Source organism: Cynara cardunculus (genome assembly GCF_001531365.2).
Source record: "Cynara cardunculus var. scolymus isolate 2C chromosome LG 3, CcrdV1, whole genome shotgun sequence".
Classification (NCBI taxonomy): domain Eukaryota; kingdom Viridiplantae; phylum Streptophyta; class Magnoliopsida; order Asterales; family Asteraceae; genus Cynara; species Cynara cardunculus.
In genome coordinates, this window is record NC_037530.1 from 31,897,320 (window position 1) to 31,913,387 (window position 16,068).

Genomic DNA, 16,068 nt, shown 5'->3' on the forward strand with positions numbered 1-16,068 from the left:
AGATAGATAGATAGATAGATAGATAGATAGATAGATAGATAGATAGATAGATAGATAGATAGATAGATAGATAGATAGATAGATAGATAGATAGATATATGGTTACCCTTCTACTCTTCGACACACATCTCCGACCAACTCTAGGGACCAAGTCGTCGACTAACAACTTTCTTATCAGCCAACAACCCTCCCCATCTTCAATTCGCTAACACCTCCACCATCCACCTCCTTTGGCAGCCACCATGGCTATCCACCTTAAAAATCAAAACAAACCCACAACCACTGACCTACCACCGCTGCAAAAGCCATCTCCATCCCCTCACGTTAGGCCACTTCTATCATCATCTCCGAAGATGGATCTAGTCCTTCAGAGTTGGAAGATCTTACAACACAATTGCAGGATCAGAAGCTTCTGAACAAGACTCGGAGGCTTCTGAACTGGAGACTTCTGAATTTCACTTAGAACATTCAAAACCTCAATTTTTCCAAGCACTTCTTCTCATAAACTTCGTAGAGGTTTCGAGGCACTGTCCCTTATGACCTGTAAGTAAGGCGACCCTCATGGCTCCTGCCAAGTGGTGCCATCTAGCGAACTTGAGTTCAAGTTTACCTTACACAAGTGTGCACTCCATATTTCCTAGCCTGTGATATAGCTTAAGTATCATTACCATATGAATCGAATTACACAAAATGAATCAATAATTTCACTAAAATCACTTATCCATCTCCAACATCTACTTCTGCATCATCTAATAGTACTGCGGATCCTGACACTTCTCAATTATTGTAATGTCGGTCTAACTGGGAAAGACAAGTTCCTTTTCATATTCATGACTACCAATGTTATGCTACCTTATTATCTCATCATGAGCCATAGTCCGATAATGAGGCTTCTTGTAACCAATGTCCAAAGAACTTCAAGCTCTCTAGAAAGCCTAGACATTGAATATTGTTCCCTTCTACCAAGAAATTGTAGATATGGGGTTGTGGAGACAATGATAGGATTGAATAATCCCAAAAATCGTGTGTGGAACACTTTCCAAATACAATAATTCGAACCTAACAGCCTTGGGTTCACGAATTAAGTATTGAGATTATTCTTGAGTTTTTCCTCTCGTTTCAAAGGTTGTGAAATCAAGACACATATACCCAGATTCTCGTTTTTACATATTTAATGAGAGATCGATGGTTATGAGCGGTTAAAAGGTAATAACCGTTATTGGATAAGATTGAAGAGCAGTTACAACCGAATCATAGTTCAAAGTCGAAGTCCGACTCCAGTTGGGACTAAGTCTGGTACCAGACCACAAGTTGTAGTCTCGGAACAGAAGGTTCAAATCTCTGACTTCATTAACTCAGACTTAGGACTTAGTCTGAACGGAAGGTTTAAACATCTGACTCTATAGGTTTAGATTTAGGACTTTAGTCAATTTTCTTAAGTCTGGAAATTCAAAAGTCTGAACTCTGGTGCATTGATTTAGACTTAGGACTTAAGTCTCAGTGCATTATTCAGACTTAAACACTTAGGCAATTTCTAAGGTGATTTCAGAAATCTGGTCATCAGAGCTCCGATCGATACAAAGAAAGACTTGTTGCAAAAGGTTTCAACCAAGAGTATGGTCTTAATTATGAAAATAAATTTGCAGCTGTTGCACGAGTTACTTTTGGACAAAGTCTCCTTGAGTATTATCACCACTTGCAACTGCTTACTATACTATATGGATGTCAAAAAAGTCTTTCTCAATTATGATCTTTTTGAAGAGGTTCTTATACAATCATCCAGTGGGGTTTTTTGCAAGCAGAGGAAAGCCCTCTACGGGTCTGTTGGATCGAAACATAAACAACACAGAATTTAAGGGTGATCAATAGGTTAAACGTATATGGATAATGGTTTGCGGTGATATAGATATATATTAAACTATACTTTATTATCACAACCACACAGATTACATCAGTTTATATATATATGCAATACTAAAGAATCAATGCATCCCTTCAAGGGAACGATTTAATTTGTAACTGCCATAACAGTTAATAATGATGTCTAGCTTACATCTTTCAACACTCCCCCTTAAGCTAGATTAATACAACACCAAACGTTGCTTAGACTTCATCTTCTTGAAGTCTCCAACTATCAAACGTTAATATCATCAAGATTCCGGAAATCACTATGGAGAGCATCATCCACAACTTTAAACATGTCATCTTTTGTTGTCAAATGGTTCCACAAATCATTATTAACAAGTTCATCTCTCTCAAATGTCATGAACATTTTGTAACCTCCTTAGACTCTTCCTTATGCATAAAATTTGCATCCTCACTTTCATCTTCACGTCTTTTCTTGCAATACTTCATTGAATGCCCATATTTACGACAATCGAAACATTGTGTTTCCGATAAAGATCTTCCACGTATTTTCCCATTTGAAAGGCCCTTCATCTTGGTCATGATCTTGATAAGAATTCCTTACATGTTCTTTACCCTTTTCTACTTGTGAATGGAAAGCTTGTTCTATAGGAGCATCATCAAAGTTTCTCATCCGAAGTTCATGGGATTTAAGTGTCCCCAACATATTTTCCAGAGAAAGTAATGCCATATGCTTTGATTCTTTGATGGCAACCACAACATACTCGAAGTTTCGAGTCAAACTTCTCAAAATCTTCTCTACAATTCTTTTACCTTCAATCCCCTTCCCATTAATCCTCATTTGATTAGTGAGGGTAATCACACAGTTATAAAAGTATTCAATCTCTCTCATCCAAAGTCCACCGAATTCACAACATAAAGTTTGCAAACGTACCATTTAACTTTGTCCGCTCCATGGTAGGTTTTGTACAACATATCCAATGCATCCTTTGATGTAAGAAAAGTTTAGATCCTCTTGAAAATGGCTTCATCTACTGCTTGATAAATGAAAAACAACGCTTTTCGATCTTTCTTCCGATTTTCTTTTAATTATGTGTTTTGTTGGGCCGTTAAAGCGGTAGGATTCTTGGGTTCATGCAACCCATCCTCAACCAAATTCCATAGATCTTGAGATTCTAAGAACACCTTCATTTGAATACTCCATTGGTGATAATTTCTATTGTTTAACTTTGGAAGAAGGGTCTGGAAAACATTGTTATGCGAAGCCATCATCTATTGCGTCATTTTCTATGTAAGGTTTCCGTCATTGAATGGGGCTCTGATACCACTTTGTTGGATTGAAACACAAACAACACAAAACTTAAGGATGATTAATGGTTAAATGTATATGGAGAATGGTTTGCTGTGATATAGATATATCTTAAACTATACTTTATTATCACAACCACACAGATTACATCAGTTTACATATATATATATATATATATATATGTATGTATGGAATACTAAAGAACCGATGCACCCCTTCAAGGCAACGATTCAATTTGTAACTGCCATAACAGTTAACTAGCCATAACTGCTAATGATGATGTGTAACATCTTTCAACAGGGTCTCAAACCAGCACCTCATGCGTGGTTTGAGGAATTCAGCACTAGCATTGTGTGCTTGGGCTTCTCCTCCAGCTCTTATGATTATGGACTGTTTACTCGTACCACTTAGTTGTACTGTTCTTCTCCTTCTCTATGTGGATCATATGGTTATCAGTGGGAGTGACCCTGCATGTATCATGAGCCTCAAATAGTCTTTTAGATCGTGTTTTGAGATGAAATAACTTGGTACTCTTTACTACTTTCTATAATGGTATAGAGGATATGGGAATAAGTAATTCATATTATTGAACAACAGTGGGGATTTATATAGGGAATACAACAATGGAAAGGATAAATGATTGCCTAAATTTATGCACAGTTACAATCAATCAACTAAACATAGAAATGCATATTAAGTGGAATTTGAATGTGTAGTAGACTTTCCTTTTCCTTGAGATATGGATTGATCCGTAATACACCCCCGCAAGATGGAGGATCCATTTGAGACTCCAATCTTGGAGCGAAGATGAAAAAATGGTCCTCGACGAAGTGCTCTTGTGAGGACAACAGCAAGTTGGTCTGCTGAATGTACATGTTGGACTCGGAGAGAGCCATCGGAGACCTTCTCATGCACGAAATGATAGTCCAAGGCAACGTGTTTCATGCGTGAATGGTATATCGGGTTTGCGCAAAGATAAGTGGCGCCGACATTGTCATAGAACAGGGTAGGAGAGCTTGAAATACATGCGCCTAGTTCGAGAAGTAAATTATGCACCCAAGATAATTTTGCTGCTGCATTTGCCAAGGCTTTGTATTCAGCCTCAGTTGATGAGCGGGACACCGATTTTTGGCACGCCGATCGCCAAGAGATAATGTTAGATCCGAGATATAATATATAAGCGGTAGTAGATCGGCGTAATTGGAAATACCGCCCCAATCAGAATCTGAGAAGGCTTTAAGGTGAAGTGGGGAACCACGGTTGAGGTGCAAGCCGTGATGGATGGTTCCTTTTAAGTAACGTAGTACCCTTTTTAATGATTGCCAATGTAGTTGACTTGGCGAGTGCATTAACTGAGATAACTTATTAACCGCGAAGGACACGTCTGGGCGAGTGAATGCAAGGTATTGTAGAGCACCTACTAGTTGGCGGTAGGGTGTGGGATCAACCCCGGGTGAACCGTCGTTGGGAGATAGTGGGTCAGAAGAGTGTAGAGGGGTGACAATAGGTTTTGCACCATCCATTTTGAACTTGGTCAGCAAGTTTTGTATGTGGTGGTGTTGAGATAGGAACAAACCATTGGAAGTGGGAATAACATCTATACCAAGGAAGTGATGTAGCATGCCAAGATCTTTAATAGAAAACGCATGTGCCAAAACATCAATGATCTTTTGAAGAAAATGATTGTTGTTTCCTGTCATGACAATGTCATCCACATAAACTAGAAAATAGCAAGTTAAGTTATCATGGTTATAAATGAACAATGAGGGGTCTGCTCTTGATTTTTGAAAACCAAGGTTGAGAAGAAATTTTGTAAGTTCGAGATACCAAGTATGTGATGCTTGCTTTAATCCGTAAAGAGATTTGTGAAGCTTGCAAACGTCGTTTGGTAAATCTGGGTTGACATACCCTAGAGGTTGGGTCATATAAACTTCTTGTAAGTGACCATGCAAAAATGCGTTGTTGACGTCAAGTTGTCTTAAGGGCCAATGTTTGGACAAGGCAATAGACAATACGGTAGAAATAGTTACCAGCTTTGTAACGGGACTAAATGTTTCAAAATAATCTTTGTCATATTGTTGATGAAAACCTTTGGCAACTAGGCGTACCTTATATTTATCAATTGAGCCGTTCGGTTTACGTTTGATTCGAAAAACCCATTTGCAACCAATAGGTTTGTATGAATGAGGAGGTACTGAATACCCACTGAGTAGGGCATTGAGTTCAAGGTCCATTGCACGATGCCACTGGGGATCTTTTAAGGCTTGAGTGGGTAGTTGGTTCAGCGGTTGATGGTATAGGATGGAGGGTAGAAGTATTTGGGTTGGGTTTGCGAGTTCTAGGAGGAGGTGTAGAAGCGTTGGATTGATCAGGAGTGGTTGGTGTAGGGGAATCGTTGGGTAGATTTGGAGTGGTTGGTGTAAGTGAGGCATCAGATGGAGATGGGTGAGATACGTTGATGACTTAATAGTTACTGGATCATCAAAGAGAGAGATTAAAACCTTCAAGGATCAGATGAAAGAGAAGTTCGAAATGAATGATCTTGGATTACTTGCTTATTACCTTGGCATTGAGGTTACACAGAACGGGGGTGAAATCTCAATAAAGCAAACTGGCTACGCAAACAAAATACTCAGTGACACAAGGATGTTAGACTGCAATGAAGCAAAAATACCTATGGAACCAGGTCTCAAATGCACAAAAATAACCAAAGCAAGATCCGTAGACGCCACCGAATATCGAAGCCTAATTGGATGTCTACGATACTTACTACATACAAGACCATATCTAAGTTTTCCAGTTGGATTACTTAGTCGTTTATGCAAAACCCACAGGAGCAGCATATGAAAGCAATCAAACAAGTGATGCGTTATATCAAAGGAACTAAGGACTATGGTATAACTTATGGGCATGAAGGAGGAAACAAGATACAAGGATACAGCGACAGCAGTTACGGTGTTAACACACAAAAAGGTAAAGGCATAACTGGTATAATTTTCTACTTTGGAAATTCACCTATCAGTTGGAGTACTCAGAGACAAGGAACAGTAGCTTTATCCTCATGTGAGTCAGAGTTTATTGCGGCAACAGCAGCAGCAACACAAGCTCTCTGGTTAAAGAGACTACTCAGCAAAATCACTGATACTAAGGAAGAAAAGGTTACTATCTATGTGGATAACAAGTCAGCAATAGCACTAATGAAGAATCCAGTATTTCATGGACGAAGCAAACACATTGATACTAAGTATCACTTCATACGAGAATGCATGGAGAAAGAAGATTTGACAGTTGAACACATCACTGGAGAACTACAACAAGCTGACATTCTGACAAAGCCACTACCAGGAATAAGGTTTATCACTATGAGGCAACTACTTGGAGTTAAAAATCTTATTCAACACAATCGAGATTAAGGGGGTGAATGTTAGATTAATCTCGATTAGATAGTATGTATGTATATGTAGGTAGTTATTAGGAAGTTATTGGTAGTTATCCACGAAGAGGTGCGACTATTCACGAAAGGGTGTGATGGTTCAATGGCACCTTTTCGGTGTCTATAAATATGTAAATTCTACACACTTTTCATAGTGTGAATTCTCAAAGATTATCAATAAACTTTGGTTGTTTTAGCATATCGATCCAACATTTCTCATGTATATATACCCCCCTTATGAGATCAATAATGCATCATCGGAAGAAACTTTGGCTCCAAGTTTTGTTGTCTTCCTCGTGATAATCATAACATTCACAAGCATGCACTTTAGTATGAACCTACCCATTTTAATAAATACAAAAGATTCCAGTATCAGGAATTGTCTTATACAACACCTTAAACTAGCATTCGATGCTTATATACAACACCCATATATGTCATTTTTTGCAAATGTGGTCATCTATATATACCTTTGTCTTCTGTGAGTCGTACCAACATCTAAACTTTTATATTAAGTGTGTTTTCTTCTATCTAGACTGTAAACATCTCTAGCTAGGAATTCCATTTCTTGAAACCCAAGGATATTATGTGTTTCGAATTTCTTCTCATAGGCTTATTAGTTGTAACTTGTAAGTCGGCTTGAACTTAATTTTGATCTTGCTCAGTTGCTCTTCATGCACCAGCACCCTACTGGCTTCTCTCATGTTCTTGATCATCTGTTCGGTTTTTCCATAATTTTTAAACCTGCTTCAATTCCACTTCGCCCCTTTCTGCAACTCTTTTTGGATTTCTTTAGGCTCGTATTTGCCATAGCCATACTAGGATTTGTTTGTGTGTATCTTCTTCCTAAAGCAAGTATCTCAGAGGTACTTTTGCCTCTTATTTGCTCTTTGTGGCTGTATTTTGATGCTTCTAATTATGTGGTCAATCTGGAGTGCCCATTTTCGTTAGTAATGCTGCTACTAAGAAAGTATATATATCCATCCGTTTTATTAACTTCTTCAATCATCCCTTGTGGAATTCTATTAATTGGAAGCCTTTTTGGTTCATGAGCTTGTGCTTGAAAGAACATGGGTTCTAACTCATGCGTACACCTCACAACATTTGATGCCTATTCTAGATCTTCTAGTGCTACTCTCATTGATATGAGCAAGAGTAACAATACAGTTTATAATGCTACAACATCGCATCAGGTATAGTAAGCAAAATCCTACGATATTGACGTCTAGATGGCGACTGTGGTATCTAATATTTATAACCAACCAAACAAACCCAGTAAATCCCATGTGGAGTAGGGTCTGGAAGTCTAAATAGTTCAAGATACTTGTAATCTTTCGAGGCTCTTCTTGCCCTTGAATATTCTAGAATTTCATGTTCCTATGTGTGAAATGCCTAAATGCTAAAACAATCTAGAACATGCATCATTTCTAACATATATCCATAGATAAACCATCAAGATTAGTAGCCTTTCAAAGGATATTATCGTAACCGGTTTTGGTTTAGAGTTGATGCTTGCATCAAATGTCAATCCCTTTTACTTGTAGTTATAATTCGATCTTAAAAGTGTCGTTGTAACATAAGATCTAACTAAACTATGAGCATCTCCAAAGAGGCATAGACAAAGGATATAAAGCGCTAGACACCTTTAAGTTTTCCTAGAGTTTTTTAATCGTCATTTACAACATCTGTACATTTATAGCAAAAAAAAAACTTGAAAGGAAACTGAGAGGCTAAAAAGGTGGTTGCTACCAATATATTGACTTCTTTTTCTGCTTTAGTTTTTGCTTCATTTGAATTGGCCTTAGATTCTGATGACACCATGTTTTAGCAACAGAATGGAAAGGATCCTTGAGAGGTACGAAAGATACTCCTACACAGAAATGCAGCTTACATCAACTCATAACGAATCACAAGTACGTCGACTAGTTGTTTCTTGTTCAAACATCTTTCATGCCTATCCTAAAATTGAAAACTCTAAATATTTCTAGGGAAGCTGGAATCTGGAACATGCCAAGCTCAAAGCTAGAATTGAGAGTTTGCAGAAAACTCAAAGGTACTTTCAAGAAATATTTTGTGTTGTGTGTGTGTATATATATCCTTGTATTATCTAAATATTTGTTAAAAGAAACAATGGAAAAACATGTTTTTTTTCTTCATAGGCATTTCATGGGAGAAGAACTTGACTCCTTGAGTATGAAAGAGCTTCAGAATCTGGAGCAGCAACTTGATATGGCTCTTAAACACATTAGGTTGAGAAAGGTAATAACATTTTTCTACAAATCATCATTCTCTGTCTGTAACTAAGCTAAACGAGATCAATGAACTCATCTTTGTTTCGTCCAATACCCGTATGAACCGCGCCGACAAAATTAAGATATTAAATTGTGAAATCGAATGGAACTTGTTCTGTGCAAAGTGTTGAGCCAAACTTCTGTTATTCGCAGAATCAAGTGATGCTGGAATCAATTTCCCAGCTCCAAAAGAAGGTATGCTCATTTCCCATATTTAGTAACGGCCGATCTCTTTTGTTTCAAGATTTCGGTTTTGGCCAAGTAGAATTCAAAGACATCAGAGAAAGTCTAATCTTGAAACATAATCATATGTTGTAATGGGGTGAAAAACCAATGAACAGGACAAGGAATTGCTGGATCAAAACAACTTCCTGTCTAAACAGGTAATTAATATTAGTAATCGATTAATTCTGCTAATGATTATTAATTGGGCATAAAATGAATGGTTCATGATCAAAACAACTTCCTGTCTAAACCAAGATTTAAACCATATATATTATATGCTGCAGATCAAGGAAATGGAGAAAGAAGTAGGGCAGCATGATGTAGAGCATCAAAGCCATGAGATGATAGCCTCATTTCAGTTGGGCATCTGGTAAACAAAGTTTCAATCAAAATCGTAGCTTTATCTATTTTTCATTTTCACACACACTGACACACACACACACTTGTCACCAGCTGAGTTTCTTCTTACCCCAGACCCCACCTTCGGATAGTGTGATATACTAGGCTCGTTTGATTTTATGCATGCAGTGATACATATAATGGGGGCCAAGCAGGAGGAGCGGATGGGGAAGTAGAAGAAAACCCGAGGCAAGTTCAAGGTCAAGCGTCGACGTCAGGGATGCCCCCTTGGATGATTCAACACATGAACAAGTAAAAGTGGCATGCATATATATCTTGATTTTGTTGTTCAATTGTTTGGAATGTCGTTGTTTTATGTATAAACGAAAAACATCTATTGTTGATCGGGCAACCAACTATCGATAACTTATGATGGTTTGCGGGATCGGAAAATAGATGTTAGAGTAGAGATGTGTACCAAAGCTTGTGCTTTTTGTTGTGTTCGTGTATATAAGGTTTTTGAAAATGGATTTATAGAGATGATCAGTGTTGAATTGGTTGTTTTTCAGAAAATTCATTAAATTTACATGTCATGTGCTTCTTTTTATATGTTTTTTTTTATAAAATATGATTCAAAAAATACATTTTGTTTTTTGATATAATTTACCAATTTGTTGCTATGGAATTAAGTAGGAAAGTGAGTTATTTATATGGAGCATCCATGCAGGTGTATTATTTAATTTACCATTAATAGATTTATTATTTCTTTTTGTTATGATATTTATTTTGTATATTTTATAAAATCGGTAACCTTAAAAAATCTTTAGTCAAAAAAATTTAGCCAAAGGTTTATGAAATATATAAGAAAAAATAATCATGTGGTAAAAAGAGAAATCTTATGTTGTAAAATCATGAAACTGTTTATAAATTCATGATTCCAAACGTTCTTAAAATAAAACCGAACAATAAAATAACACTTAGAAAAATGAAAAATAATTAAAATCATTGCAATCCTTTTCTTTTTCTTTTTTGCTTTTGTGGTCGATTTGGGCAAATCGACGTTCGCATTACGGGTGCTCAAAAGACCAATCAACCCGCTCAATCAGGCAATCCAACCTGAAAAAATCCAAAAAAAATTCAATCTGATGTAAATCGATACATAGTTGATACAAAATTTATGGATTTAATAAGATTATATAGTCTTTGATTAACATATGTACATTAGACATTAGACTAATTTGTAATTCACTATATTCAAAATTTTATCACAATTTTAACTGTAATTTTACTTTTTTATTTGCATGAATCTTCAACATTCTTTTTTGAGTTTGTTTGTCTTTTTTTATATGTTACCATCTTGATTCTACTTCGTTTAAACATTAAACACCTAGTTAGATTGTAAAATGATGTATCAAAGTTACAACCCGATCAAATCAAGTACCCAATCCAACCCGCCCGGGTTGAATGAGGTTGAGATTTTTTAAACCGCAAACATTAGATTTACTACGACAATGTTTTTTCCTTTATATATCTATTATGACCGGTAACCAAGTTAAATGTTTTACGTAATGAAGATGGGGGACGATCAACCAGAAAGCTATTGAGTTGTTCATTGTTTTTCTACCATATAATAATTACGAGACCCATCGAATAAATATTTAAATAACTTTATTACAAATAATTATTAATATCAATCTCTTATATATATGGGAAACCCAAAAAGAAAATAAAAAACCGAAGAACAACCTAGTAACCATTCATCTTGATGGTATATATATGTGCATACAAGTAATTGAAGCTGTTTTTTGGTTTTATTGTATGCATGTATGTTATGCATATGTGAATACCAGACAAATTAGTTGCAAATTACTTTTATGTACATATACATACCGTCCAGATAAACAGTTACCAAGATGTTACTCAATTTTTCGTTTTTTTTTACAGTTTTCCTCTTAACTTGATCCTATATACAATGATTTAAAATAATAAGAAAAAATATTTTATTTTAGGACAGAATTAACCTCTTCGAGGATGGAATAAATTCTTTTAATTTAAAATCATGTCATTTATAATGTCACGTAGTAATCATTTTTAAAATGGGAAAAGTTAAAGAAAATCCAATAAAACTTTTTCATTTTAAATGGTTTAATCTGTCATGTTATAATAGGTGTTGACGGGGGCGGTTGCACCCTTACTTTGGGTTGGATCCGCCCCTCATCTTACCAATCCTTGTCAATCTTGTAGTACAGTTTGGGGACAAACTATACGGGGTGAACATTTTTTTCCAAAGTGCACTGTATATGTTGTTTGAATACGATTATAACATCGTATGATTTCCAACATATACAACGGAAATTCTTTCCTTGAAGTTACAATATTCGGCTCGTTTTCAAGTATCTCTCAAACGGGCTTCAAATACAAATCGAACAAACCATCTTTGAAGTTACAACTACTTTCTCCGACTTGCAACCCCAACAAACGTCACATTCTTTAAACAATAAATGCTAACGAGATACCAGATAACCACTCGATCCTGTATCTATATTCATCTCTGAAGCTACAAGCATCCGTGTTCTCAGCTTTGGTGACGACGTCAATTACTAGGAGTGCACCAAGACCCGGATACGCGATAAACAGAATGACAAATTTATGTGATTTCGCAATAAAATCGTCAAATCTAATTGATGGTGTTACACCCATTTCTATATCAAACTATACAGATCAACTTAAAAGACCTCTTTTTGCATTCAATGGCATTTCAACTTCAATATTATGGGGTATTTTTGGTTTTCAAAACAATTTTTCAGCAAAAGGGGTAAAAGTTAGGCCATTTACCTCAAGATATCTGTGGTACAATCTCCCTCCTTTCAACTTTTGAGTCGGTTTTTACTTCAAGATTTAGCGATGCTCCAGATTGTGGCTAGACTTGTATGAAATCCGATACAGTTTGTCATAACCTGCAAGAACTCCAGCCCCAGCTACTCCAACAAGCATGTTTGCAGTAACTCCTCTGTATAATGCCCGGAAACCTTCAAGGTGGATGATCTCACGCAGTGCGTGTATACTATTATGATACTTAGATGGTTGACCAGAAGTCAACATCATTCTTCGCCTCAATGTGTCAAAGGGGTAAGCACAAATGCCGGAAAATGTTGTCACGCTCCAACCCAAGAGAAAACTGGCGAGAAAATTGTCCTGCAGATTGTTTCCAGAGATCAGAGGCATAAAAATCAGACTTTTTGTAGGAAAAATGGTTACATGATTACCTGAAATGATCCAATTAAGACGATAGGTTTCATGCTGTCGTATAACCCAAAGTACATGCCTCTATACAGAGTAATTCCCACGATTGAAACCCCGAATCCACGATACAAGCCTCTAATGCCATCAGTTGCGAGGGTCTTGCGATACACGTCAAATAGTCCGTTGAATTGTTGTTTTTTATTGGTTGAATTACATGCTGAATCAGTTGCTAAACGGGTACGGGCATAATCCAAATGATATAGAAACAATGAAGTGGTGGCTCCAGCAGCACTTCCTGAAGCAACATTGCCAACAAACCACTTCACATACCCATCTCTCTCTTTTGACCGTCCAAATACACTTTTGAAGTAACCTTTGAATGCAAAATTGAAAGCCTACGGATATTTTTCAAAAATAGTTTCTTCAGGAACCTATTGGTGCTTACTTGCCTAACGTTTAACAATCAGATCTTCATTAACGAACAAATGGAAAATGCTTGGTGAATAGGGATATTATTTCTAAAGTTCTTGAAATAGACATCTATAACGTGAATTACCAAGGAGTTACCTGAGTTGGAAAATACCGAATGACATTGACTTGATTACCCCTCCAAAACGAAAAGAAACCTTCTTCTTTCAAGACCCTTGTGAAGCAATCACCAACTCCAATATATGGTCTCTTGAGTTGTTCCCTTTTTAACAACTCTCCTTGATTTTGCAGTAGAAGCTTCACTCTCTCAATTGGTGCTGCTGCACTCTTTGATACTATGGCTGCTGCACCTCCCATCATAAAATCTGAAGAGAACCTCTTTGATTTCGTTGTCATCCCAAATCCTTTCTTGCTTTTCCGGATCTGCAGAAATCAGCATAAACTCATTCAAGCAAGTTCCATATAAGGGTAGTTAGTAGTTCCTGTTATGCCTTTCACAAGCTTGGATAATGGCCGAAAAGAACATACGTGATAGGATAAAGTGCCCTAGTCAGGGGGCGGATTATTTAGGCTATTGACCTTAAATCAGAATTTGTTTCACAACACCACATAATCTTCTGACTATTTTAGTGGTATTATTGTATATGGAAGTGGCATTCTTCTTTTAAGAAGTGGCATTCTCAAACCTATCAGAAGATCATTGATTTAAAAGAAAATTGTCAGGACGTCATTTAACCAAAGGACTGGTCAAGGGACCAAATGGGCATCTGAAGACCTTCCTAACAAGGTAAGTCTTGAAGAAAGCATGGGATCCAAGTCACATACCACAAGATATAAATAGAGAGAAATGGAGAATAAGCTGAACCTTTTTCACTGATTATTAGCATATAATATTCCCAGTTGGTAGTTAAAAGTAGTTAGAACTGGTTAGTAGTCTTGTTAGTTTCCATCTTATGTAACTGTAAATAGAAGAGATGATGTCTGAAATTATTCAATAAAACAGAAGATTCATTTTGCCTCTTCTCTTTAATCTCTCTTCTTGCAGTTTCATAGTTTTGCTGCACTTTTCTTCTTCTATTGCAGCATAACACTGTTACGTATACGTGTATTTTCCAAGATTCTAAAATGGCATGAGGCGTAGTGTAATGGTGAGATCAAACCTCAAGCCTTGGGGAGCCATAGCGATTTTCAAGGCGTGGCTTTAGGTGGCAAGTGTGTGTGTGTGTGTGTGTGTATATATATATAATATACATATATGTTCATCCTATTGGTATTACTCAATGATATCTGATCAAAATTGTGATCAACCACAATCAACATCTTGCCTCATACATGTGGGTGGGTGTATGCCCTTTTAACTTTTGAGGTCAACCTACTACTTTTCAAGTTTAATGTTGATCATTATCACTATATGTATACTGTTATACCACCAACATATTTTGTAGCACTACTCAATGATTTACTCAAAGTGTTAACTAATTTGTATCAATTTTGAGTCGAAAATCGGGGGATATGACCTTAAAACTCAAAGTTTAGTACTAAACTTCAAAGAACAGAAGTATGAGAGAATCATCGCTAACTACAAATTGAGTATGTGTTCCCATGGATACTAATTGGTGAAGTACCAGGTGTCCCCAAACTTTTTGGGATGATATTCAAGAAACAAGCATCCTCAAAAGATGGACAATCCTAATTACCTACTGCTATGCTGTTTGCAAACAGTACCCAAAAAAAGCCGTATTGGCAGCCACAATGTTTTTCCAGAAGAACATGGATTTATGTTGTCCCAAACTCATACAACAGATATATACACACTGAACTAACCACACGTATCATCAAAATTACCATAAATTACTCAAAATCAACGACGAGAACAGCAAGTATGGCTAATAACAAAGCTAAAAGTGGCCAGCAAACATCATGAAATTGATCAACTTCCAACACGAACAAAAACCCGTCACTGACAAGCGATAAAGCAATAAAAAACATGCAAACCAGCAAAATCAAGCAGATAGAAGATTGAAGAGAAAAGATTACAAGAGTTGAAGCCAACCTGATGACGACGGACGAATGGCCAATGAAAATCGGGGGTTTAATCAAATGGGAGAAGTAGATCGAAGAGAAGAGTGAATACAGTAAAGATGAAGAAGACGACATAGGAATCCAGGTGAGGAGATCATGGGCTGATGCGAGAGGCGCCCAATTGATTCAGCTGGGTGACATACACAGGCCTCACACACAGCACGTGAGCTCCACGTGCACGAAATTTCTTTTTTTTTTTTTGTTAAAACCCTATGAATATCGTTTTTTGGTTTATATTTTACTGGAAAATATTTTAAATTGACTATAATTTGAATAAGATTTTGTATTTATCTGTAAATACTATTGTAGGGCTTTAAATAGAACTTGTAATTTTAAACGCAGCAAAAATAAAACCTTTGGTACAATAATCTAGAAAACGTCTCTAGATCTGAAATCCAAAGCCGGATCCAGTAAGATGTTTAATTAAATTATAACACAAGATAGGGTGTTTAGGAGTGTACCTTTTGGATCTAGTGAAAAATCTGAAGCAGCACTTAGAAACCGAGTGTGATTTCTTCTACAGTTGATCCACACACGAACATGTTTAGATCATTCACCAGGTGCTAGCCCAAAAGTACCCTAAGTCTAAATATGTGCATATAAAGTGAGAACCAAAATTCAGAGAGTTGAATTCACCAAATTGAATTGACCTAACACCCTACTTATAGGAGCTGGTATCATAGTCACCTTATAACTCTAAATAAAGTTTGATGTTTATCTGTAAATAATTATATAATTATCTAAAATGTTAAATAATTATTTTTATTTACAGATAATACCCTATAATTATTATAATTACGTTTCAACACATATTCTATAATTATTCTTCAAGAATAATTATTTAACTGTCA

General features: G+C 36.4%; 2 protein-coding genes across 3 annotated transcripts in view; one reads left to right on the forward strand and one right to left on the reverse strand.

Moving 5' to 3' along the window:
• Positions 1 to 10,001, forward strand: part of LOC112510515 (truncated transcription factor CAULIFLOWER A-like) — a 24,232-nt gene extending 14,231 nt beyond the window's left edge. Inside the window, exons 2-8 of one of the 2 annotated variants that reach the window (XM_025115961.1) lie at positions 8,443 to 8,521; positions 8,597 to 8,661; positions 8,768 to 8,867; positions 9,053 to 9,094; positions 9,241 to 9,282; positions 9,409 to 9,494; positions 9,653 to 10,001. In XM_025115961.1, the coding sequence (XP_024971729.1) occupies positions 8,443 to 8,521; positions 8,597 to 8,661; positions 8,768 to 8,867; positions 9,053 to 9,094; positions 9,241 to 9,282; positions 9,409 to 9,494; positions 9,653 to 9,779 (541 nt within the window). In that variant the 3' untranslated portion in view covers positions 9,780 to 10,001. Of the gene's footprint in view, positions 1 to 8,436; positions 8,522 to 8,596; positions 8,662 to 8,767; positions 8,868 to 9,052; positions 9,095 to 9,240; positions 9,283 to 9,408; positions 9,495 to 9,652 lie in introns of both variants that reach the window. The other variant, XM_025115960.1, reaches the window with a different exon arrangement.
• A 1,856-nt stretch (positions 10,002 to 11,857) lies between these two features.
• LOC112509366 (ADP,ATP carrier protein ER-ANT1) lies at positions 11,858 to 15,325 on the reverse strand. The gene is made up of 4 exons (XM_025114296.1): positions 15,189 to 15,325; positions 13,274 to 13,558; positions 12,730 to 13,101; positions 11,858 to 12,658 (listed from the first exon to the last, which is right to left on the reverse strand). The coding sequence occupies exons 2-4, from the start codon at positions 13,529 to 13,531 to the stop codon at positions 12,362 to 12,364; spliced, it is 927 nt and encodes a 308-aa protein (XP_024970064.1). The 5' UTR covers positions 13,532 to 13,558; positions 15,189 to 15,325; the 3' UTR covers positions 11,858 to 12,361.
• Between the last annotated feature and the right edge of the window lie 743 nt (positions 15,326 to 16,068).

Bases quoted from the DNA above. Each gene is read 5' to 3' on its own strand.
- LOC112509366 (XM_025114296.1), bottom strand. From the start codon at position 13,531: ATGACAACGAAATCAAAGAGGTTCTCTTCAGATTTTATGATGGGAGGT. The intron at 13,102-13,273 runs GTAACTCCTTGG...AAATATCCGTAG, and splicing joins TTCGGTATTTTCCAACTCAG to GCTTTCAATTTTGCATTCAA. The intron at 12,659-12,729 runs GTAATCATGTAA...AACAATCTGCAG, and splicing joins TCTTAATTGGATCATTTCAG to GACAATTTTCTCGCCAGTTT.